The sequence below is a fragment of the Alternaria triticimaculans genome, assembly GCF_023758025.1.
Source record: "Alternaria triticimaculans strain BMP 0046 chromosome Unknown scaffold_2, whole genome shotgun sequence".
NCBI classification, from domain to species: domain Eukaryota; kingdom Fungi; phylum Ascomycota; class Dothideomycetes; order Pleosporales; family Pleosporaceae; genus Alternaria; species Alternaria triticimaculans.
This window is the reverse complement of record NW_026055959.1, coordinates 2864822-2887606: the sequence shown is the minus strand read 5'-3', so window position 1 is coordinate 2887606 and position 22785 is coordinate 2864822. Positions and strand designations below refer to the sequence as shown.

Below are 22785 nucleotides of genomic sequence, written 5' to 3'. Positions count from 1 at the left end.
GGGCGTTTGGGTCACAACAGCTCGCTGATTGGCTAGAGCTAAGCGAGCAACGGGGTGCATTTCGACTTTTCTGGGCTGATGGATACCGAAGGCTTTAGCGTGGAGCGAAGCCGCATTAACGACTTTCCTTTTGTTTTTATCTTGTACAATATTATACCCGCTTTGTTACGCTGAATTGTATACTGCGTTTACTTTACTAAGATTCTGAACCTTGTCATCTTGGGAGGAGCGTGAGGATTTCCTACCTAGGTAACTATACCAACGACGCACGTGCGACCACATCTTCGAGGGAAAGAGCAGGACCACAACTTCCGAACCCAAACCATACCAACATGGCGACCTCTCAAGTCAACCCCTCGGAGAAGATCTACGCCCTCATCAACTACGAAGATCCCTACGTCCAACCCCTCATCATCGCCGCACTTGAGAAGCGCTTGCCAGAATCATCTTATGAGTTGATAACATCTCTATCCCAACTCCCCTCCCCCTCCTCCCGCCTCCTGCAATGGGTGCAATACGAATCCATCGACTTCGACCACCTCATGGAAAACTCCTCCACCAGCCTCTCTAACGCCTACATAATCCGCAAAGCCCTAATCCGGAAACACTACCTCAGCACCACCATCTCAAACTGGATCACCAAGTACCCGGATAGCGTACTCAAGAAACACGTGAAACCAAGTGTGGAATTCGAAGTCGACTACGCCGAGTTTCTAGACGACGCGTTGGTTGAAGCGTGGGAGTTGAAGGAGAGTTGGGCGACGAATGAGGGGTTAGGGGATGGGGAGGCTAAGAAGAGGGAGTGGTGGATTTTGAAACCGGGGATGAGTGAGAGGGGGCAGGGGATTAGGTTGTTTAGCAGTGAGGAGGAGTTGACGGCGATTTTTGAGGAGTGGGATCCTGAGAGTGATGAGGAGGAAGAAGAGAAGGAGGAGGATGCGAGAAGTGATGCCGGCGATGGTGTTAGTAGTAAGGAAGCGGTCAAGGGAGAAGAGAAGGAAAAAGAGGAGGGAAACGGCATCATAACATCCCAACTCCGCCACTTCATCGCACAACCTTACATCCACCCCCCGTTACTCCTCACTCCTCCCAACGCCTCCTCTTCAGAACTGCGCAAATTCCACATCCGGACCTACGTTCTCGCCACCTCCGCCCTCCAAGTCTACGTCTACCGCCCCATGCTCGCCCTCTTCGCCGCGCGGCCGTACGTCCCGCCTTGGGACGACGTGTTGCAGGAAGACCGCGACGAAGCAATGCGCGCGCATCTGACGAATACCTGTCTGCAAGAGTCAGAAGATAGGGAGGGCAGTGTGGGGTTGTTCTGGTCTCTCCCCGACTCTTTACCTGCACAGCCTGATCTCGGGTCCGTGAAACTGGATGCACGGCCAGATTGGAAGGACAAAGTGTTCGAGCAGATCAAGGAGACGACAGGTGCGACATTCGAAGCCGCAGCGAGAGGCATGTCAATCCATTTCCAGCCTCTACCTAACAGCTTTGAGATTTTTGGGCTGGATTTCATGGTGGGGATTGAGGAGGATGGCGGACTGAACACATATCTGCTAGAGGTGAATGCGTTTCCGGATTTCAGGCAAACGGGTAGCGAGTTGAGTGGGATGATTGAGGGGCTTTTCGAGGGTGTGGTTAATAAGGGGGTTATGCCTTTCTTCGGGGTAAAGGGAGAGGGAGGGGATGGGGATGACGGGATGGTCAAGGTTTTGGATATTGATCTGGGACGGCGGTGAGAAGGGTGACTTGTGGAGAGGAGATGGGACAGCATAGTATGGTCACAGCGAATAAGTTTGGTCAGAGTTATCACTCATATTTTCCTTGGTCTATACTACGTTCCCATATCCTCCCATTACCATCGATTCAACCGCCAATCACCGTACACCAGCTCGGTGTCCGATCATCGAGACGCCCAGACACCAAGCAACCGTACACCGTGATTCCGCAGTCGAGCCTATTCCCTACTTACTAACTAAGTTACTCTGGCCAACGCACATATGCGTGCTGTCCAGTAAATGTCCCAGAGAAAACACCGATTACAATGCCTTCTCGGCAAAGAAAGGTGTCCACTACCCTTCAGTACCAAACAAACATTAAAGGCCGTCAGTAATGCGAACCTTTTCGTAATGTAATCGTGGGTATCCTGATCCTGTTCCTCGACTTGGATAGGCCGAAGAACACAAAAAGCAAACGCTCGCTATGCAAACAATCAGTCACAAAGGACCTGATGCAAAAGAGGAGTTGGGAACGCTTTGTGATAGCATCTCAACACAAGCTACGATGAAGACTTGTTCAAGACGAACGGGCTGGGAAGGCCGTTAGATGTTGTCAATTGACATGGATGAGGTGGAGTGCTCACTGCGAGCCCGCTTGTCTGCTGCCTCGCGCTCGAGCGGCTCACCGCTGCGCTTCTTGGATGTCTTGGTGGAGCTGCTGGAGCTGTGCGCTGACTTGACACGCGACCATGAATCAAACGAGATCTCTGTTACTGTATAAGCGGGGGTTTCACTGGCGAAGATTGAAGAGACTTACCCTTCTTGAGCTTGCGGGTCGTAGGCGGCGGCGATGTGAGCAGCGATGGTGTTGGGACGGCGTTCTTGCCCTTCTTGCGGCTCGGGGTCGCGACGGACGCATCGATGTCGGTGGTCGCCTCCTCGTCGTCGGTCTCAACACCGTTTGCGCGGTTGCGCTCTTTGATCTCTGCTTGGAATAGAAGACGGGGTTTGATAGACGAACGAGTGAGCGGACGACGGGCCTCATAACCAATCTGGCGGCGGACTTGCTTGTCATCGGCGGAGAGGTCGTCGTCTTCCTCTGCCGCTGAGGCGCCGGAGGGTGCGTCGTCGTGGAACTTGCGGAAGACCTTGCGACCTCGGAAGATGTATACCATGCCTTCGTCACGGTCGACAGCCGCCTCCATCTTGGCAGTCTTTCGGTCGACGACCTTCCTTGACTTTTGGGGAGCAGCTTTTGCCTTGCCCTTGCCCTTGACGGTGATGAATGGGTTATCTTCAGTCTGAGCACCAGGAGTGGGTACGCGCTCCTTGGAGTCAGTGTAGATGGGGATCTTTTCAGTGTTCTCGTCCATCTGCTGGGCGAAGCTCTCTAGAGTGTAGAGGTTCTTAGTCTTGCGGCCCTTGCGCGGGGTCGGCATGGCTTCGTCGATGGTTGAAGGTCGGTTGGCGGGGAACAACACGCGCGCGGTCGAGCTGACGTCTTCGATGCGACGCTTGCGCGGCGTCTTTGCGGGAGTTGGGAGCATGCCCTGTGGAGAAGTTAGCATGTTGGGTTGTAGTAGGTGTGGAGGCCGTCTGGCACTCGACGCGGTTGTTTGTCAACCGCACCGGGCCCAGGCGGTCACCTCAGGTAACATACAGGAGCCATGTTCGCAAACAAGGTGCGCCGGGACGAGCTTGGTGCAGCAGTGTCGGAGTCAGAGTCGAGCGGGTTGAGGTCCAAGGGCGCGCGACGGGTCGAGCGTGGAGAGCGGAGGTGTTGGTGTTGTGGGGATGCAGGCGACGATGGGGGTGAGAGTGCAAAGGAAGCGTTTGCGCGGGCAGCAGAACGCTTGGCGTGAGAAGAGGCCGTTGGCGTGATGTCGCGCCTGGTCCGTGGGCTTGACCGCTCCTGTTGGTGAGTGTGAGCGTCGTGCTGGGCGGCCACTCTGCGCGATCGGCGCGGTGAAAACGGCTCGTAGTTGTCTCCATACAGCGGCGCGGGCGGCGTGTGGACGCGGCGGGGCGGGGACGGCGTGCGCTCCATGTTGGGTGGGATGATGTGGGTGTTTGTTTGGGATAGGGCAGTTGTGGTGTTGTTGTAGCAATACAGGGCGAATTGTGGGTATCCAAAATCAAAACAATGCCACAGCAAGCTCGATGTCGCAGCGCCTCAACGTTGGGATGACAATGGGTGCAGTATCGATATGCGCGCAAGTGGAGATGGCGGTAGGGCTGGTGATGGTGAAGGTGAAGGACAAAGCCGGGTGGAGACAATGGGCTATGTCACGACGGGGAATGAAGGAAGTCGCGAGGTTGGGACGGCAGGTGCAGATGGCTGGTGCTCCTTCCTTGGCGCAACGCGGAACATCAACAAACCCCTGCTAACCGCTGGCCCCGCCAAACCAAATACGTCAAACACGCCAACGCTGTCAGTCGTTGAAACTCACCAAATCAATTCGTCTAGAAGAGTCCGACACAATACACAGCACGTCAACACAGCATGGACCCGCCGAACCTGGGCGCGCTTGACCTCTCCGACTCGGACACGGACGCGTTGTTTGACACGCCTGCGGCACGCAAGACCAAGAAGCAGACAAAAGATGCGGACAATGATGCAGCAAAGACACGGTCAAAGGAGTCGCATTACACGACAGAAGAGGCGCGCGAAGCATCATTGCGCAGGGAATTGGAGAGCATACGAAACGTCAACAAGGTCATCGAGGGCGTGGTAGAAAGCCTGCAAAAGGCCAAGGACAACATGGCTGTAAGGGACAATAGTAGAACTGCCGCAGTCTCTAGACTGACGATGAATAGACTGTATCGCGCACCGTCCAGAACGCGTCTACCTTGCTCCAAACATGGACGCGCATACTTTCCCAAACAGAACATAATCAGCGTCTAATCTTGAACCCGCAATGGCAGGGTGCGTCACAAGATTTGGTTGACATCGAGGAGGAAGAGGTACACCGCCAGCAGGCTGCACAACGTCGGGCGGCAGACGAGCAGGCGCGGAGAGAAGCTGCGGCTAGGAAGATCGAAGAGGATCGCAGAAAGGCTGAGGCGGCTCCCAGGGCAGGTACTCGAGGCAGAGGCAGAGGTGTCCGGCCACGCGGTGCTCCGACATCCTCCACAGGGAACTATACCGGCGTAGGCGGACAGACCGGACGTGGTGTCAGTCGCAGCGACTCGCGAGGTCGAGCAGGCAGCGGCATTGGACGAGGGCTCCCACGGGGACGAGGTAGGGGCCTGGGCTGATGGAATTGCACACACGCCTTCGCCTCACCCCGAACGCATATATGAAATACCCATTCGACATTTACACCTGGATCGTGTGCTTTGCAGTATGGTGGCATCGAATGCTGAGGTCAGCATAATTTATCGTGCAATTTCGGGCCGCCTCACTGAGCCGAACTCATCTTACCATCGCCAGGCATCCGTACTTATCTTACCACGGCACTTTCACCCCGAGCAACCGCGACACGAGACCTCAAATCCGTACCTGCAGCTCGATGCAGCTCACGGGCCGTTGGTGATGCGGATGCGCTGCTCAAAACGGGAAGGTCTGAGAACCCCACTTGTCGTCAGTTGGACCCCGCCGTACATTTACTTGAGATCTTGCGACGATCCGGGGATTAAATAGATTCTGCTTTTCCTACCCTTCGACCTGCTTTCTATTTCTCCTTCTCTTGCTTTTTGCGATTCTGAATTTCTAGATCGCGCAATGGAGGTCCCGACAGCAACGTCGCTACGCGACATCTACCCCGAAGACGCGCTCCCAGTCGAGACAAAGCGATGGGAGAGCCTACTCGCCAAGTTCAATGAGCTCTATGGCAAGCAAGCAGACTTTGTTGCCAGGAGTCCTGGGCGCGTCAATATCATTGGCGAGGTAAATTACCTGCAAGAAGTCTATTACCTGTCGCTAATGATGGTAGCACATCGACTACTCCCTGTACGAGGTTCTGCCCATGGCCATTACCGCCGACTTCATCATGGCCGTGGCTGTGCGACCATCTGAAGAGAAGCCGCGCGTACGGATAGCAAACCTCAACTCCGAGAAATTCCCCACCCGCGAATTCGACATTCCCGAGGGAGAGATCCCAATCGATGCCACCGAGCATGAGTGGACAAATTACTTCAAGTCTGGAATGAAGGGTGTATCGCAACTACTACAAAAGAAGCGGGGCAAGTTCACATCCGTGGGCATGGATATTGTATGCGATGGCACAGTACCCAGTGGTGGCGGTCTCTCGAGTTCAGCGTCCGTCGTCTGCACAAGCTCTTTGGCTGTGCTGGCTGCAAATGGTGAGGAGAAGATTGACAAAACCGAACTGTGCGAGCTTGCTATTGTATCTGAGCGCGCAGTCGGTGTTAACTCTGGAGGGTGAGTCTAGCCTAACTTTTGCATTACCACAGCTAACAAGTCGTAGTATGGACCAAGCAGCCTCCGTCTTCTCACTCCGCGGCTCGGCCCTATACGTATCCTTCAAGCCCAGCCTAAACTACACAAACATCGAGTTTCCCAAGACCGACCCCGAGCTCGTCTTCGTCACCGCCCAGAGTTTCGTCGCCGCCGACAAGCACGTCACAGCGCCCGTATGCTACAATCTGCGCGTCGTAGAATGCACACTAGCAGCCGTCTTCCTAGCCAAAGCATTCGGTCTAAAGAAAGAGCTCCCAACAGACTCCTCTCCTCTCGGTGTCAGCCTCCGCGGCTTCCACGACACTTACTTCGAAGACAAAGAGAACGTCTCCGACAACACCAAGATATCCGTGTCAGACTTCGAAACGCAACTCACGAAGCTGATCCAACACACCGAAGACTACCTCCCACAGGAAGAAGGCTACACGCGCGCGCAAATCAGCGGCCTCCTGGGTATCTCAGAGGAGGAACTGAACGAACGCTACATGTCCAAGTTCCCCGTACGCGCCGAGAAATTCAAGCTCCGCCAGCGCGCCCTACACGTCTTCACAGAAGCCCTCCGCGTGATTAAATTCCGATCGCTCCTCGCATCTCCCCCATCAAACGACCGCGCATACCTCCAGTCCCTCGGCGACCTCATGAACACGACCCAAGACTCATGCCGCGAAATCTACGACTGCAGTTGTCCTGAGCTTGACGAGCTTTGCGATTTGGCACGTGCCGCTGGGAGTTGTGGCAGCAGGCTCACGGGTGCTGGCTGGGGTGGATGCAGTGTGCATTTAATGCCGAAAGACAAGGTTGATGCGGTTAAGAAGGCGTGGGTGGAAAAGTACTATAAGAAGAGGTTTCCGGATATCAGCGAGGAGAAGTTGAAGGGGGCGATTGTTGTTAGTGAACCCGGGAGTGGGTCTGTGTTGTATAAGGTCAAGAATGGGAAACTTGCGTAGATCGGGATGTATGGATGAAAGTGTGTGGTCTGCATGCGCTCATGGAGGTTCGGCGCGGCGACGTTGGACCAGGGCAGGCCGTTTGGTAGGTCATAGTCACGGCTTTGAATATGTGACAATGCCATTGGTTTGTCATGCACCACTCCATCATTACAATCCTATGGATGTGAAATATATCACGCAGTCAATTTGATGATGCTTTTTTGTCAAAGTTTGGGTTATGTCACATCCGCAACTTTGGTTCTCTTCACACGTTACCAAGGTTGGCACACCGCGAGACCATGTTCGTCAACGTCAATGGTGTGATAAAATTTCGACACACACGACTATATCTCTACACTGTACCCCCTTGATACTCTACTTGCTGAAGACATTGCACCCGTTCATACAGCACGACGCCCATCTTCACACCTGTATTCTCCCCACCCACATACTATCACGACAGATCTACATCCATACATCAGGAGCGAAGATGACAAAGCGCAGCCCCAATCGCCGCAGAAAACCTTCCCGCAAGCCTAGTCCCCAATCCCATGCACCCGAAATGCTGTACCAGGACGCAGCCTATAACCAAGCGGGACACCAACAAGGCCGGCAACATAATGGCACGCTATATGCGAGCGAATCCATGCCAGCTTTCAGCGAAGATAGCATTCAACGACAGCTAGGGGGGTACATGGTACTACCAACAACATTTGCACCCGCCCAGGCGAACATGTGGCAGCCGGGGTGTTGGTACCCGTATACGCATCCTGCTACGGGAGAGGACGTCGCGGAGTGGTATGATGCGCGGTATATGAGGGTTGAGGAAGACTACTCGTACGGCCGCAAGCATAAAGATGGGTGTGAACGGTTCTACCACCAGGGGGACTGCTATGTTCGCCTGGACACCAATTGGTCTCCTGTGCATACTTCTACGCCACCGCTGTACCAGTATGTGGAGGGGTATCATGATCCCATCTTGAAGGATCTAGCGCCGGACTGGTGGAGGCTGTTTGGACATGATGTACCGAAACAGTTCATCCTTTCACCAACATCAGCGGAGGTTCCAGACGCGAGCTCTGAGCCGAGGAAAGCGGAGGAGAAAGAGAAAGATGGGGAGTGGGATGCGGCGGCGTATTTTGGGCCGTATCGTGCGTCTGACGCTGAGCCATGTCGTGCGTCTGAGAGAGCGTGTGGTGAAGAGGAGGCAAAAGGAGAAGACGAGAGAGAAGATAGGGAGTATCGTGCGGATGGGAGCACGACAAAGAAGCCTACTGAAGGCTCGAAGCGAGAATGCAGGGGAAGAGATGACTGGGAGTGTGACTTCTGCGGCCCGGAGTGCTTTTGCTGGACTGTCAAGGGAGAGAAGAGACCTGCCGATGACATTCAGTCGCCTATGATGAGGCTGTATAAAGAAACATGCCTTAGTGTGGGAAAAACGACAGGCGGGAGCTAGTTTACTGCTTTTTCGACGAGATCACGACATCTTCGGTAGCTTGCCGACATGAGATGAAATCGACATCGTTACGAATTTCCCTTTCTCTCAATGAGCCATCGCAGGTGGCGGCTTGACGCGATAGAGGCGTCGGGGTGCATGTGATGGTGTGGTGTCGCTTGGGCGAAGCCACTCGTACGACTGTGAGGCGGATATCTCGCGTGCGGTCTTGTGCGGGATGGCTGATTCCACGCGGTGGTGGCCACGAGCGTGAATAGTTCTAGAATCTCCAGTGTAATCTATATTTTAATGGATTGATCGCGATTTGGAAAATGCATGTCGTTTGGTGGTGTGGCAGGCGTGGGGCATGGCATGGTGCGGACGTTTTGAGGCAGCGATAAAGGTGACCATGAAAGCCACGCGAGGCGGCGAATGGGGATGATTCATTTGCAGCAGAACGTGCCGTGCTACTCAAGGATGCGATCAAGCTTTGGTGTGTCAGAATGGAGCGATGTGATATCGAGCAGGTGCCCTCAGGGCTGAAGTGGGGCCATCTCTGCGCCAGCGCCACCCGCTAGTCGCGCCTTCCCGAGGTCGACTTCACGCCTCCTCATATCGAGTGATGGGAACGCCATCAATAGTGAAGCTTCATCACACATCAAATGCCAATACACATCCCACTGTCCCAGTGCCTTCTTCAGACCGAGCCACCCTGACGCACGTTTCTGCAGATGGCTGTACCCGCCGTTGCTGCACCCCGGATCGCGAAGGCTGCCACGTGTGTTTGAACCATCTGCCGGCATATCGAAACATCAGCGGACTGGCTCCCAAAAGGAAAGCAAGCTGCCCAGCAGTCATGTCACATAGCTGAGAGTTTCTGACCACAGACTGCGAACTATAGGCTAATCGACAGAACTTTAAATGTGTTTTGTCCGCTTCCGTCAGAATCTCTGCATTCATCAAAGCCACGGGTACGAGTTTCCCATACAGGCCCTCAAATATTGTATTGGAACGCTCCCTTGGAAATCATGGTCGATCAACTCCATCGCGACATACTCGAAAAACGTTCATGGCGAGTAGACATCCAATCTGCACATGAAGACCAAGCGCATGAGGGCCGCGCTTCCTTGCAAGACAATACCGATGCGCAGAACATGGTACCACATATCGTACGATCTGCGCAAAGGGTCTGAAACCTTACTGGACTATTAATCTTCAGCGTGTCAAGACCTTGACTTGGATCACTGCAGGACTCTCTAGCGATGTCTGATAAGGCTTTCACTTCAGTTGGTCATGGCCAATCATCCAATTCACATCTGAGTGGCATTCGGCAAAGACTCCGAAAGGTGATGCTCAACTAGGGTGACGACTTGGTTCATAGCAAATCTGCACGGCACACTCTTGGTATGTGCCGGGAATGCCAATGCTCTACGCCTCGAACGCTACAAAATCCACGTGATGGTGTAGCATCCACATGGAGCTAGTACCGAGCTCTGGAAACGGTCGTAAGCCATCGATCAGCGGCACTTTTGCCGCATTCTGTCGAAGCATAACGCCATATGCTCGGTTCGTTACCGATGCTGCTGCTGAATTCGAACATACTCACGTCTAGATTTAGACTGATCTGGACAATCGTCGCGATGTTCGGTATTGTGATTATGGGGTATCGGCTATGCAACGACTTCGATAATACGCCAAATCGAGGCCTCGCTACATAGCACGATACTTGCATGCCGGAACTCTATAAGTTTCAAGGTACGTCCAGTGATCAAGACCGTGGTTTATCGGCCTTGTGGGATTCTAGTCTAGTATCGAAACTATCCTAGCACTCCCATACCATTTTACAGATCACAGTACAACCCCTTCCACACCGAATTGTCGACGACTTCATCACGCATTTGATTTTGGTTAAGCAGTACTTCATCTGAGGGCCTTTCCACACATGCCCGACACTACCATCGTACTAGCAATAGCACTCGAACGAAATTACAGATACCGGCAAATCGCACACGGGTAGCTGGATGCCGAGAATGGCTCAAATACCACGCCATATGAACAGCAATGGAACAAGACTATCCACGACGGCTGCTTTCCCAGAACGCAATCGATTACTGAGTCTACCAGCGGAATTGCGGGAGCAGATATACTGTAACATCCTCTCATCACCCGAACAAGGCCCAGAAATACTTCAGACTTGTCGTCAGATCGAGCGAGAAGCACGCAAGTTCCTTTACCAGAGACCTATCAGCTTCTCGAACCAACTCTCGCTATACACTTGGGTAGACGCAACGCCCGACGATCTCCTCTCGCATGTCACCGATATATCAGTTGCGATTCGAGATATAGACCTTCGACCTATACTATGCCCACACGCATTCACACCATCATCGTCATTACGGCCTCAGCTGCTCAGTCGGAGATTGTACGAAGCGGAAATTAGCAAGCTCATGTCGACGCTGAGAAGGCTGCCGCACATCAAATTGATTACTATCAAATCACCTGCGATATGCCAGTCCTACCTCTACGGCGAGTTCGTGTCCAGGGTTTTGGGTGGAGTTGATTCTATATCGTCGAATGTTCGGGTTGTACATGACGCCTGCCTGTAATCATGACTGCTGGTGGAGCAGCAGAGCAGGTCCAAATTCCATCAATTCTTCTATTTTCTGATGGCTGCCGGACGCGTTATCCTCCTAGCACTCATTACACAATATCTGCGCACATCGAGGCATTCAAGCTCCATCACTCGGGCCTGTTTCCAATGTCTCCACACCGTCAACAAGGTCTTGGCAGCTCAGTAAAAATCCCCATCCTCCCATGTTGAATTCAACCATCTCCTGGGCAAATTTCGGGCTGGTTGTAGCAGTTCCGTTGCTCAGCAAGAGGCAATCATAACTTTTCCAGACCGCATCGGTCAAACTAGCAGCAACACATTGGTCTGTGTTGCAGCCTGCAAAGATCAATGTCCTGATACCACGAGCCTTCAACACACTCTCGACATCGGTCCCTCCCCAGAACCCCGACAGTCGATTCTTCCAAAGTCTTAGATCATCAGGGTGGGCCAAACTTTCCAAAGCGCTGTAGAGGTTGGAATTCCATTGATCGCGCATGAGAGCGGCGCCGCCTTCGATCGTAGATCCGTCATCTAGCGTTATGGGCCCGATGTTCGTCCCAAGCCCAGGTGCCTCACGACCGCCCTCGAAGTTTGTGTCCATTGAGAAACCGCGGACTATCGCAGGGGGCATAGTCTCAATGTCTTCATCTGTGAGACCCCAACCGAGCCAAAGGATTGGAATTCCAGCCTTCCTACAAGCCGGTATCGCTTGCTCGGTGAGCCTTTCCACGACTTGTAGTCCCAGGCTGTCCGACGGCCTCCCGAACGCTGGGGACAGAAAGTAGTTTTGCATATCAACGACTACTAGCGCAGTCTTGGTGGGATCAATAATGGCATGCGAGTCCTGTGTGCATAGTGTCATGCGAGGGTAGACCTTGGGGCTGTTGGGCGCGGCGGGATGCGTTATGTCGTAGCCTTCCTTCTCGGAGTATAGCCAGAAGTTCTCCGCGCCTCCAATGACCTTCATCTCTTCGCTCGTTGACAGACGAAGAGGGGTGCCTGCGTGAGTAGAAGACCGCCAGACTCAGGATTGGAACGTGGAGTCATGATACTGTGAAGAAGCACGCGAAAGACGATGTGCGCAAGCTGGTTGCTGCACCAATATAATGGGTCGTTCTCGGTCTCGGTCTCGCGTACTAGCGAAACATGGAAGGCGCGTTTGGCCTGTGGCTTTGTGCAAACACATTTATGATTGAGGTACTAAAGCGGGAATCGATCATTAGTCAATAAAGCTATTGTATCGTTGATTGCGATGTCCAAGCATAGCTTTTACAGGCGTGTGGTAGTGTTCGTTTGAAAAACGAACCTCTATATGGCAGTGATGACTAGTTTAGATTTGTCAGCGGACTGGGCGGCGGGGATCGGCCGTTCTGCTAGCGACATGAGACACCAGACCGAACAGCATGGCAGCATAGCTTGGTCTCATTATTCCATCAGACAACTCACGATGTCGAGTAGTGGCGTCGAGAAACGTGGGTCTGCGTCCACGGTGCGAGTAAGTAGGTTTGCTAGCATTTATCCGGCTTAGATCGCCTGCGGGTCCTTGCATGCGCTCGAGACGCGACTCTGCCAGCCGCCCACAGCTATAGAGCATCGAACATCGCATCTCGAGCGCTCAACACGCGTCTACCAGCAGACTAACGCGTCTTCTAGGCTTGTGATCTGTGTCGCAAACGGAAGCGAAGATGCGTGTGGAACCACGGTCCTCAGGGCTGCTCGCCGTGCACCAATTTGAAGGAAACGTGCATGACCACGTACACGCGCAAGCAAAGGTCGAAACCACAAAGAGGGTATGATCTGGCTGCATTACACAGATGGTCATGTCATTGACGACGATTCAGCAACCGCATATCTGAGTATGAGGATCGGATCAAGAGGCTAGAGTCGCTGCTACACGAGCGGAACGTAGCACAACCACACGTGCGCCAACAACCGGTCATGCAAACGTCAGAACATTCACCACCAATCTCAGCATGGGTGGATTCTTTGCGTCATGAGGTGGAGGCTGGCCCTCATCCCCAACTTCCAGACTTCGACCCTTTTGACATAGAGAGCTTCCTGCCAGACAATGATGGTCTATTTGCAGACGACCTGGGCGCACTGTCTACCGGCGACTCTAGTCATGGCTCTTCGACATTTGATCCGTCGTTGCAGGTTCCGTTAGATGGCATTTATTCCTCCGCCAACTTCCAAGAGGATGCTGCCTTCCTGCAAGCTGCACAATTTGGGACGGGGCCGACCGAGGATGTCGGTCTACCACCACCGCCAATGGTAACCAGTCCAACTAGTGACTGGTATTTGCCGCCCCCAGAGCTCGGAACCACACTACTTGCGGAGTTCTTGACAGACCTGAACACCGCCTATCCGCTATACCAACCACATGTCATCGCCGACCACCTCCGAACTTGCTATGCGGGGCTGCCTGATGACTCGGCAATCGCTTGGACGAGTGCGTACATCGTCTTTGGTATGGCACATCATATGCGTGGCATGAGCGCAGCTGGTGCCAGCCTTAATATGGAAATGGCTCAGTACTACCTTGCTCGCGCCTATTCCACACTCGACACCCTTCTCGCAGCACCGCCTTCGTTGGGACAAGTCCAATGCCTCGTCGGAATTGCACTACTTATCGTCGCCAGCCCGTCCGGTCATAAGAAAACAGCAGGGCAATTCGTCTCCACCGCCCTCCGCGTCATTAGAAGCCTAGCCAACGAAGGCAAGAAAAGCAATCCAACGGCACAGGAGCTCAGTGATGGCGCACAACAGCGTCGTGTTTTCTGGATCTGCTTCACCAACGACATCAGTCTGAGCATCTTGAGCAATACGCAACCAACACACCAGCTTCAAGACGTAGCCAACTGCTCCGACTTTGTAGCAGACGAGCTTGGTGCGCTCACTGCGACTGAGGGTACCTGGCGAGCGCATATCTTCTGGCTCTTCACAAGGATAGCCTTACTCCAGACCGAAGCCATTGATCAGGTGCTCTCTCGCAAGACATGTAATACAACTCCGCTGGACCTCAGCGCTGCTACAGCTATCGTGCTCGCACGCTTGCAGGCCTTTCACGAGCAGCATCACATCTTTCATCTGTCTGCTGTTCAGCTGGAACAGATACTGTATCCAGCAGACATCTGCCATTGTGTTGCACTGGAGGCTTACTACTTCGGAACTGTATATCGACTACATGCGTTCATGGCGATAGACATGAGTTCGGAGACCAACCCCTTCGAGCTGGACGGCTTGATCAGGATGTCGAAGATGAAGCAACACAAAACATATCTGGAGGCACGAAGGCTGTTGAGCCTGCTACCAATAGCACCTCGGGGTAATGTTGCTTTGTACTGGTAAGTAGCACTGCACTAGCGTTGACGTCAACGTTGGGCTCGGCTACAACAGCTACTAACCTCTTTGCAGGATGGTATATCCATATCTCGTCGCAGCACTCGTCACCATTCTCGCACACCATATCCAGAATCCAGCTGAGAAGGGTCCACCGGCTGCCGAAATGCACATCTATAAGCAGCTGCTCGCTGATCTCGATACTATGGTTCTTGCAGGGGACAATGCGGACTTGGAAGGAAAGAGAAATCTTTGCAAGTGTTTGTTGTCGACTTTCGAGGCGCGGCACAGTGCTTACGCGATAGGCGGAGTTCCAGGGTGCATCGCGGTCACAAGCTAAGAACTGCAAGAACTTGACGACTATACCCTGGTGCACACAATGTCACCGTGTCGGTCAATCGCAGTGCCGCGAAAGAGCTCAAAAAGCTCATGGAAGCTACTACTAGCTAATAATTAGCTGCGGTCTTGACAATGTTTTCGTCTTTGCAAATACGAAACGTAGCGCCAATGATCCTGGGCCTAATGGGAGTGACGCAGCCTGATCACGTTCCGACCTGTGCATAGTACCAATCAATAACGAAAGCAGTGAAAAGATCTCATTCCATCACTAAGATTCACTCATAGGTTCTTCTTTGGCGATACCTCATCTTGAGCTCCAGCACTCTGGAACGTCATGCCACGATATGTCAAGTCACAACTGGACTCGATTCGCATAGAAGAGCAGTATAAGATGGATTCATGATAGATCGACTCATTGTGATACTCAGTAATTAGGAGAATTAAACAATAAGAGATCCAGATGCCAGAGATGGATGACTGTTTGATGAAGTGCATGCCATCAAGCGCTCACTATTTGGGCTCTGGCCGTGGGTGAAACCCTCTTCCATTCCTGCTCCGCGAGCTTTTCAACCTTGACGCTTAACCGTTGTACTTCAGTGGTACTGGCATCGATCTCAGCGTTCTCTGTTCTCGACTTCATCACCTGCTCTGCCCTTTTAGAGGCTACCTTGAGCTCGTCGTATATTACAACGAGACTTGAGTCAAGCTCTACTTATTTGTCAGCTACATACGCTTGCTAAGACTAACTGAGCGCTTCCACTTACCTTCCCAACCTCTAAATTTCATGTCTTCGGAACCGAGTTTCGATAATTTCTCGAAAAGTCCCGATAGTGTCGCTTCTAACCGTACCAAGGCAACGCTGTGATCCTTCAAGCTTTTCTCATATTCCAAGCTATTCTTACGGAAGAGTTTGGGTTTCATCGCAGATCGAAGGATACGGTTGTGGCTTTCGAGAAGACTGTCGATGAGTCGAGCAGGAGTGGATGCGGGATTGGATACCTTGCGACTTGAGGCTCTTGCGGGGACGTGTACTGATATTTCATTGGGAAGCGTGGGCAAGCGATAGTGTGAATGCGCGGGTTTTGATTGAAAGATACCCATATTGCCCGCCGTTGGCAGTAGAACTTGTGAGAATGAGAGAATAATGTCCGACAAGTGAGGGGGCCTGCAGGAGCGGGGGTTGCAGCTGAGATGCATGAGATAGGAAATTGATTGGGCTCGGCGCCCCAAAACCAGGCTGCCGCCGGAAGATGCAGCAGAGTTCAGCTTGCATTCTGTCATGCGCTCATGGCGAACCCAGACGATAACACCGACTTGTTGGAATACGTTGCGCGATCGATTGAAGATGATGAGGAATTCCACTTTTTACGATTTGAAAGGCTCCAGCGGACCAACATTGTGGCACAGCAGGTGGAGCTATTTGGACTCAAACGGCAGTTTGAGAACGCGCACAATGTCTCAGCCACTGACCTCAAACATCTCAAAGATATTTTAAAAGACTATGGTATGAGCCTGCAGGAACACTAATGAGCGATAGGCCATACATAGCTGACAAGATAACAGTCACTGCAATTCGAGACTACCAGTTCTTCCGAAGCCGAAAGAGTCTGCTAACGGAAGACGAGGAAAAGAGGAGGCTTCTGCTACAAGCAAAGTTCCAGACTCGGTTTGGGACTGGCGACGTATTCGAGTCTCACTACGCTTATTTTGACGAAGGGGCACTCAAAATCGACCCTTTCCGCAGTTTCCTGATGAGAAGACTACCTGTCTACGTCACGTACTCAGAAGAGGAGCGGTCGGCTCGTTCAATGGAGTATGGCGAGGGCAAGGAACCCAAAGATGTCTCATCGTTCGTTGACTACCTCGCCCGCTTCGTGGTAGCAATCACGGGTGGACTGTTTCTCATCGTCCCGATGCTGGTCATGGCTATTGACACATCGCAAAAGAAAAGCCTCATTACGGTGTCAGTATCGGTCTTGTTGTTTGCGCTTGCACTATCGTTCGGAGTCAGGACTTCTAACGTCGAAGCGCTTGTTTCAACAGCGACGTATGCAGCTGTACTGGTGGTGTTTGTGGGAACCAATTCTGGCGACGGAGGCACCGTAGCAGCTGCAAGTAACTCCACCATGGCATCGCAGTGACTGGAAGTTGGCGGGCGGGCCATGTACATTGCGGTTGTTGGCCGCGGAAGAGAAGCGCAATAACGACTCCCAAGTTTTCTAGACGCAATTCGAATAACGATTTGCCAGCGGATCTTTCATGTGCCTGGGATGAGTTCTGCCCGGTACTGCTCGTTGAACATCGACGTCGTCAATTCTTTAGCTCGTGCATCTACTAATCTGCTTGCACATACACCCGAAAAACGACCGACTCAGACAAAGGCTCGCAAATATCGACGTCCCTGTCGCCATCTCCAGCGAAACGAACTGCCCCGCGATCTGGATCCGTCTCGACGGGACGCTCCAACGCCTCGCTTATAGCGCCTCGCTGGCGATTGCGCAGCTTAGCCAATGAAATCAGCACGACTTTGATAAGTGACCATGTAAAGGCGATGGGGCTTCTTTATACACAGCTGAACGATGCACTACGGCATATGCATGTCTACACAGACACAGCGGAACTACTCTCCTCTTACTCTGGGGAGCAGATAGGACTCAGCTGCATAATGGGGTGTAAACCCTGTGTGAGCACGTGTGGTGTATCCAGCCCAGACAGTCCTGTTTCGTGTCTGCCCAGCATGCGTGCCATACATCTCAGCACGCTTGTAGTCTTCGCCATAGGCACAAATAGCATATCCCCGCATGCCTCCAGCTCGAACCATGTTAGTTCACAAAGCGCCTGGTTGCCCTCGAAGAGCACGTTGTCTCGCCGTCGCTCGAAGCAGAGGTGATCGCCGGAGGTGCAGTGCAGCGCAACCCTCCGCGTACGCTCGATAAGCTGAAGGTTGTCGGTGCCGGGCGCATCGCTGCTATGGACGCCGGCCATTTGTCTATGCAAGTACTCGCGCAGCAATCTGCCTCGGGCTTGGAAGGTCCTGAGGGATGCCACGCAGCAAACGATGCTTTTCGCTCTGTAGTCGTGTCCAGACCAACACGATTCGCAAGATTCGCGGTGCTGCCTATGTCGCTTCCAGAAGCGGCTGCATCAGAATTGAACCACAGCATCACGACCCTTGGGTTCAAAAGCGCGATGATACCGGACCATCTCGGAGATGGAACGTACTACGACGCCGCACGCTTCGACCTAGTCTTCGCCATGGCGCAGAAGGTCCATGTACCAATGTATCAGCAACCTGCTGCTCCGACCATAGATATCGCATCCAAATTGTTCCTGGGCAACTACCCAGCCGCCGTGGCGGGAAAGCTCGGGGTAACGTCGTGGGGTTGGCATGTCGATGTAGGAATGCACGTATTGCGTCTCGATGACGCGGGATTATTCGATCGCCTCCCCAAGCTAAGCTCATAATTGAGCACAACGGCCAAGGGCTGCTATTGACCGAATCGAATTCGACGGGATTACGCAACGATATGACGTTCGATCGGGAGTGGAAGACGAATATCTGGAGCAGTACGAGTGCATTCTTTACTGTGAGACAGTTCGAGCAGTTGAGGCAGGTGCGCCCAGTTGAGAGGATTATGTATTTTGTCGATTATGCGTTCAGCAGCGATACGGACGGGTGGGCGTTTGTGGAAAAGTTGGCGCGGGCGCAGGTCTTGGGTGACGCCGAGATGGACATGTTTGCGTGGCAGAATGCTGGGAAGTTGCTGAAACTATGAGTAGCTGACATTGATGGAACGATAAGTAAAGGTCATCGAACAATGATGGTATTTGCCTATGGACACGCGTTGGCCGCATGCCCGGAGAGCATCAAGGGGTCGATGATGCCATGCCAAGATTCATGACGCTTGTTCACGATAGGGATAGCGTAGTGACTAGAGCATCCAGCTCGCGGGCGCCTTCGCGCTGGAACGCGTCTCTCCTACAGTCCAGCCTCACATATCCACCATCTACCACCTAAACATCTTCAGGTCCTGCGAGGCCCAATGCTTGTCTGCGAGTCGGTGCATCAGCCTTAAAGTACGGCTTCTCCGCCAACGACGTAACCCTTGTTCCGTGCCTCGGCTCAATCCCGCCATAATCCCAACTCGCGTTGTGGATGGTAATTCTGTTGTCCCACAATGCCGACGTTCCTGGAGTCCAACGAAACCGCACCTGGATATCGACGTTGTTCTCGTACACATCGAAGAGGTAATTGAGAATGACGTCGCTTTCAGCTTTGTCTAGTCCGACAATGCGATCTGTGAAGGCGCGGTTGACCCACAGAGCTTTCCATCCGGTGGCCGGGTGGACACGAACGATCGGATGAACGCGTTCGATGTGCTTAGGGCCAGCACTAGTGTCGTCGCGGTCAAGGTACGGATGCGCACTACGATACACTGCTTCCCTGCCGTCGATGATCTCTCGGAAAGCAGGGGAAAGCTTCTCATATGCAGCGTAGCCTGAGGCCCAGAGGGTGTCACCTCCGATCTTTGGAATGGTATCATTGTGGAGATGGGTTACGCTAAAAAGAGTTAGACATGGACATCCTTCACAATACCACCACTTACCCAGCAGGTTGGCGCTCGTGCACCAGATCAGTGTGCCACCTAGACGCTCCGCCCGTCTTCCGGAAGCTCGCCGGCACTTCCGTCGCCTGAAGAGCCGGCCATAGAACCGTCACCCCTGGTACACCGGGTACGAATGGAACTTGCGGCTTCACTCGATGTCAGCGCGTAGACTATCGTATGAGAGGAAGTACTCACGTGGACTTCAATCTCGCCATAATACTCGCCCAGCTTCTTTTGCTCTTGAGGCGAGAGATCCTGATCACGGAAGAACACTACGCTTCTTTCAGAGATCAGAAGACCAAGCTCGTCCTTCTGTTGGTCTGTAAGATCCTTCAATTGTAGTCCGACGATCTCGGTTCCGATGTGCGAGGTCAGATGGATGACTTCCTTTGCAGCACTAAACAACGCTTGCTTCTCTGGATCGGCTCGGGTACCTGGATCAATGTGCTCACGATCATAGTCCCTGATCTTGTACACATCGTCAAGGTAGAGTGGTTTTGCTGGTCTGTACGGATAGCCGGCCGACAGATCGATCCCTGCCTTCTCGAGTCTCTTCCTGGCTGGCTCTGGCAACCCCAGCGAGTCTTTTCGCGGCTGGACGGTATCCTTCTCCTGGATGTGTTCGTGAACGGGGATTGCGATTGGAGCCATTGTCAAAGTCGTTTGTGATGCAGTTGCGCAGACCTCATCGCTCGAGGTCCGACCAATTTTATATCCGGAACTCTATTACCCCACTTCTCAAAACGTTCGCTCACAAATCCGACTTCAATGCATGGTCGACTGATGTGGCTGCGTCGCGTGCTGGTTGCGACACTTGTTGCGGGGTTGCGATCACATCATAATCTTGCAGATGACGAATACCCAGTCAACGTTTCTCATGTTATCGCTCGGAGAAACTTCGCTTCCTTTCAAGTGTAATCACGTCTTATTCGCAAATAGGTGCGTCGGTTTTGGTTGCTGGCATCCCATGCGAACATGGCCGCTCATGATGCCATTCGTATCCACCATCGCGCTTTGTTTCTAGCTACACCCCGGTTGAGATGCTTGCAGTGCTGACAAGCGCTATAGCCGAGGCATAAGCAAGGAATGCTGACAGTAGGCAGATGGCTTTCATGATTGAGTGTTGGGAGGCTTGTGTGTGCTGCTGTCGGCTGTAGAGTTGGGTCTTATTCTCACGCGCACGCGCGAAGCTGCGAAGAACTTCCTTCAGCATACAAGCAATATTTCCAACATGTCTTTCCGATGCAAAAGTGTTGCTGTAATTGGCGCAGGTATCAGTGGCGTGGTAGCTGCAGCTCATCTCCAGAAAGAGGGTGTCGAGGTCACTGTTTTTGAGAGATCGAGTGCCGCAGGAGGCATCTGGTACACGGTCCAACTTCATGCTTCTCAGACAGGACTGACAGCTTAACAGGCTCTACGATGAGCGAAAGCCCCTGGAACCACCGTATTCGGGAACCAAAGTGTCCAGAGCCGATAGTGTTCATGCGACGGAGGAGACGGAGGATATAGAGAGACTGCTTCATGCGCCACCTGGGTAAGTCCTACAAAAACAATCGTCAAACGCTGCTCTGGACTGACTGGCCACACACAGTCCATGCTATGTGGGCCTGAAGAACAACGTGAGCACGCGCTTGTTGGAGACCACCTTGAATCCGTTCCCGCCTGGGACTGAGGATTACGTGACGCATCAAGTCTTGTGCGACTATATACAAGCTACTGCTGCCTCGACGGGGGTGCATGGGTTAACACAGTACGACACCGACGTGAGACGCGTTACGAAGTACGGCAAATCGTGGACGGTCGAGACTGGGACTCTGCAGACTGATTCGGATGGTACGCTGAAGCGACATGTATCTTCCCATGTCAGTATGATCCTGATGTTGAATGCATACGTGGGTTGCTAATCTTGCGCTAGAACTTTGACGCCGTAGTTGTTGCGTCCGGCCATTACCACACACCAAGGATTCCCGACACGCCTGGACTGGCAGAATGGAAGCGACGATTTCCTGGTAGAGTGCAGCATTCGAAAAGCTACCGAAGGCCCGAGAATGCCGAACACAAGGTCGGTGCGCGCCAGACTGAGCGAAACGACGTCCTTGTGACCTGATACTACTCCAGAACTATCTACTTGTCGGTGCAAGTGTATCCGCAACGGATATTGCTCGTGAGCTGAGCCCGTACGCAAACAAGATTTTACAGAGCCAAAGAAATGGCAAATTTGATCTACCTCCTAGCATGCTTCCAGAGAATGCATTTCGCATCGAAGAGGTTGCGTCGTACGACGAACCACACGTGAACGCATCGGCACCACTGAACCCCGACGAAGCGATCCCAGCCACCATCACATTAAAGTCAGGCGCAAAGATCTGTGATATCCACCATGTCATACTTTGCACTGGCTACTATCTCACCCTGCCTTTCCTACCGCAGCTCACTTCGGACGAGACGCCAGTCGAGCATGCCGACGACGCGGTGTTGGTGACGGATGGTACACAATTCCACAATCTACACAAAGATATCTTCTACATTAACGATCCGACCCTCGCCTTTGTTGGCGTGCCTTTCTTCACGGCCACCTTCACGCTATTCGAGTTTCAAGCCATGGTCGTTGCAAAGGTGTTCTCAGGCCAGGCCAGGCTTCCCAGCAATGATGTTATGCGGTCGGAATACTACGCACGCGTGAAGAGCAAAGGTTATGGCAAGTCGTTTCATAGTCTGCGAGATCAAGAAGCGAGCTATGTCAACGAGCTTATAGACTGGGTCAATGCTGACCTACAAGAAGCCGGCAAAGATAAGTTGCATGGCCATACCGAGAAGTGGCATCGCGCAAGGGCGGAGCAGCTTGAGAGGATGAAGGCTTTCTTTGCTAACCCCATAACTGAGAAGCGGTTTGAAGCGACGTGTACATGATATACTGGCTGAATACACCATGTCTCAATCACAAAGATCAGTCGCGCAGACGAGCCTTCCCGGGTCACATGATCAAATGGAATGTGTTGAGGATCTCTGCGTCTTTCGTTATGGGTATTCCGCGACTCAGGCACGCAATCTGCACGCCTGATCACGACACATGGCGCCACACCACTCCCATGCATCACGACGATCTTGAACCTACAGATACCGGCAACGCATTTCGCATTCGTGCGTATCAGATCTAGACTGTCTACATGTAGCACAAGCCCCACGCGAACCCTGTCATAACGCCATACCAGCCCCAGTATGTCGAATCGCGCTACGGATCCTACCGCGCATTATCGACTCGCCACTGACACGCCGAGCGCCATGCTGAACGGACCATCTCGTAAAGGATGCTTAGCCATGGCAAGAGGGCCTTGTGTTGCTTGCTTGATAAAGCTGAGGCTTGTGCCAGAACCGCTCCAG

General features: G+C 52.9%; 8 protein-coding genes across 8 annotated transcripts; 5 read left to right on the top strand and 3 right to left on the bottom strand.

Annotated features, from left to right (window-relative positions):
• Positions 1 to 332: 332 nt before the first annotated feature.
• On the top strand, positions 333 to 1742 carry J4E78_002635 (uncharacterized protein; the record flags this gene model as incomplete). The annotated part of the gene is made up of 1 exon (XM_049363281.1): positions 333 to 1742. The coding sequence occupies one exon, from the start codon at positions 333 to 335 to the stop codon at positions 1740 to 1742; it is 1410 nt and encodes a 469-aa protein (XP_049225873.1).
• A 582-nt stretch (positions 1743 to 2324) lies between these two features.
• Positions 2325 to 3768, bottom strand: J4E78_002634 (uncharacterized protein; the record flags this gene model as incomplete). The annotated part of the gene is made up of 3 exons (XM_049363280.1): positions 2325 to 2488; positions 2539 to 3271; positions 3382 to 3768. 3 exons carry the CDS (start codon positions 3766 to 3768, stop codon positions 2325 to 2327), a joined length of 1284 nt encoding a protein of 427 aa, XP_049225872.1.
• A 456-nt stretch (positions 3769 to 4224) lies between these two features.
• Positions 4225 to 7091, top strand: J4E78_002633 (uncharacterized protein; the record flags this gene model as incomplete). The annotated part of the gene is made up of 5 exons (XM_049363279.1): positions 4225 to 4488; positions 4539 to 4962; positions 5438 to 5610; positions 5657 to 6105; positions 6152 to 7091. 5 exons carry the CDS (start codon positions 4225 to 4227, stop codon positions 7089 to 7091), a joined length of 2250 nt encoding a protein of 749 aa, XP_049225871.1.
• Positions 7092 to 11237: 4146 nt separating this feature from the next.
• On the bottom strand, positions 11238 to 12086 carry J4E78_002632 (uncharacterized protein; the record flags this gene model as incomplete). The annotated part of the gene is made up of 1 exon (XM_049363278.1): positions 11238 to 12086. The coding sequence occupies one exon, from the start codon at positions 12084 to 12086 to the stop codon at positions 11238 to 11240; it is 849 nt and encodes a 282-aa protein (XP_049225870.1).
• A 971-nt stretch (positions 12087 to 13057) lies between these two features.
• On the top strand, positions 13058 to 14904 carry J4E78_002631 (uncharacterized protein; the record flags this gene model as incomplete). Its single annotated transcript, XM_049363277.1, has 3 exons — positions 13058 to 14463; positions 14534 to 14666; positions 14764 to 14904. The coding sequence occupies 3 exons, from the start codon at positions 13058 to 13060 to the stop codon at positions 14902 to 14904; spliced, it is 1680 nt and encodes a 559-aa protein (XP_049225869.1).
• Positions 14905 to 16084: 1180 nt separating this feature from the next.
• J4E78_002630 (uncharacterized protein) lies at positions 16085 to 16938 on the top strand (the record flags this gene model as incomplete). The annotated part of the gene is made up of 2 exons (XM_049363276.1): positions 16085 to 16301; positions 16361 to 16938. 2 exons carry the CDS (start codon positions 16085 to 16087, stop codon positions 16936 to 16938), a joined length of 795 nt encoding a protein of 264 aa, XP_049225868.1.
• Positions 16939 to 18811: 1873 nt separating this feature from the next.
• Positions 18812 to 20055, bottom strand: J4E78_002629 (uncharacterized protein; the record flags this gene model as incomplete). Its single annotated transcript, XM_049363275.1, has 3 exons — positions 18812 to 19358; positions 19405 to 19550; positions 19600 to 20055. 3 exons carry the CDS (start codon positions 20053 to 20055, stop codon positions 18812 to 18814), a joined length of 1149 nt encoding a protein of 382 aa, XP_049225867.1.
• A 1209-nt stretch (positions 20056 to 21264) lies between these two features.
• Positions 21265 to 22314, top strand: J4E78_002628 (uncharacterized protein; the record flags this gene model as incomplete). Its single annotated transcript, XM_049363274.1, has 3 exons — positions 21265 to 21270; positions 21320 to 21502; positions 21523 to 22314. The coding sequence occupies 3 exons, from the start codon at positions 21265 to 21267 to the stop codon at positions 22312 to 22314; spliced, it is 981 nt and encodes a 326-aa protein (XP_049225866.1).
• Between the last annotated feature and the right edge of the window lie 471 nt (positions 22315 to 22785).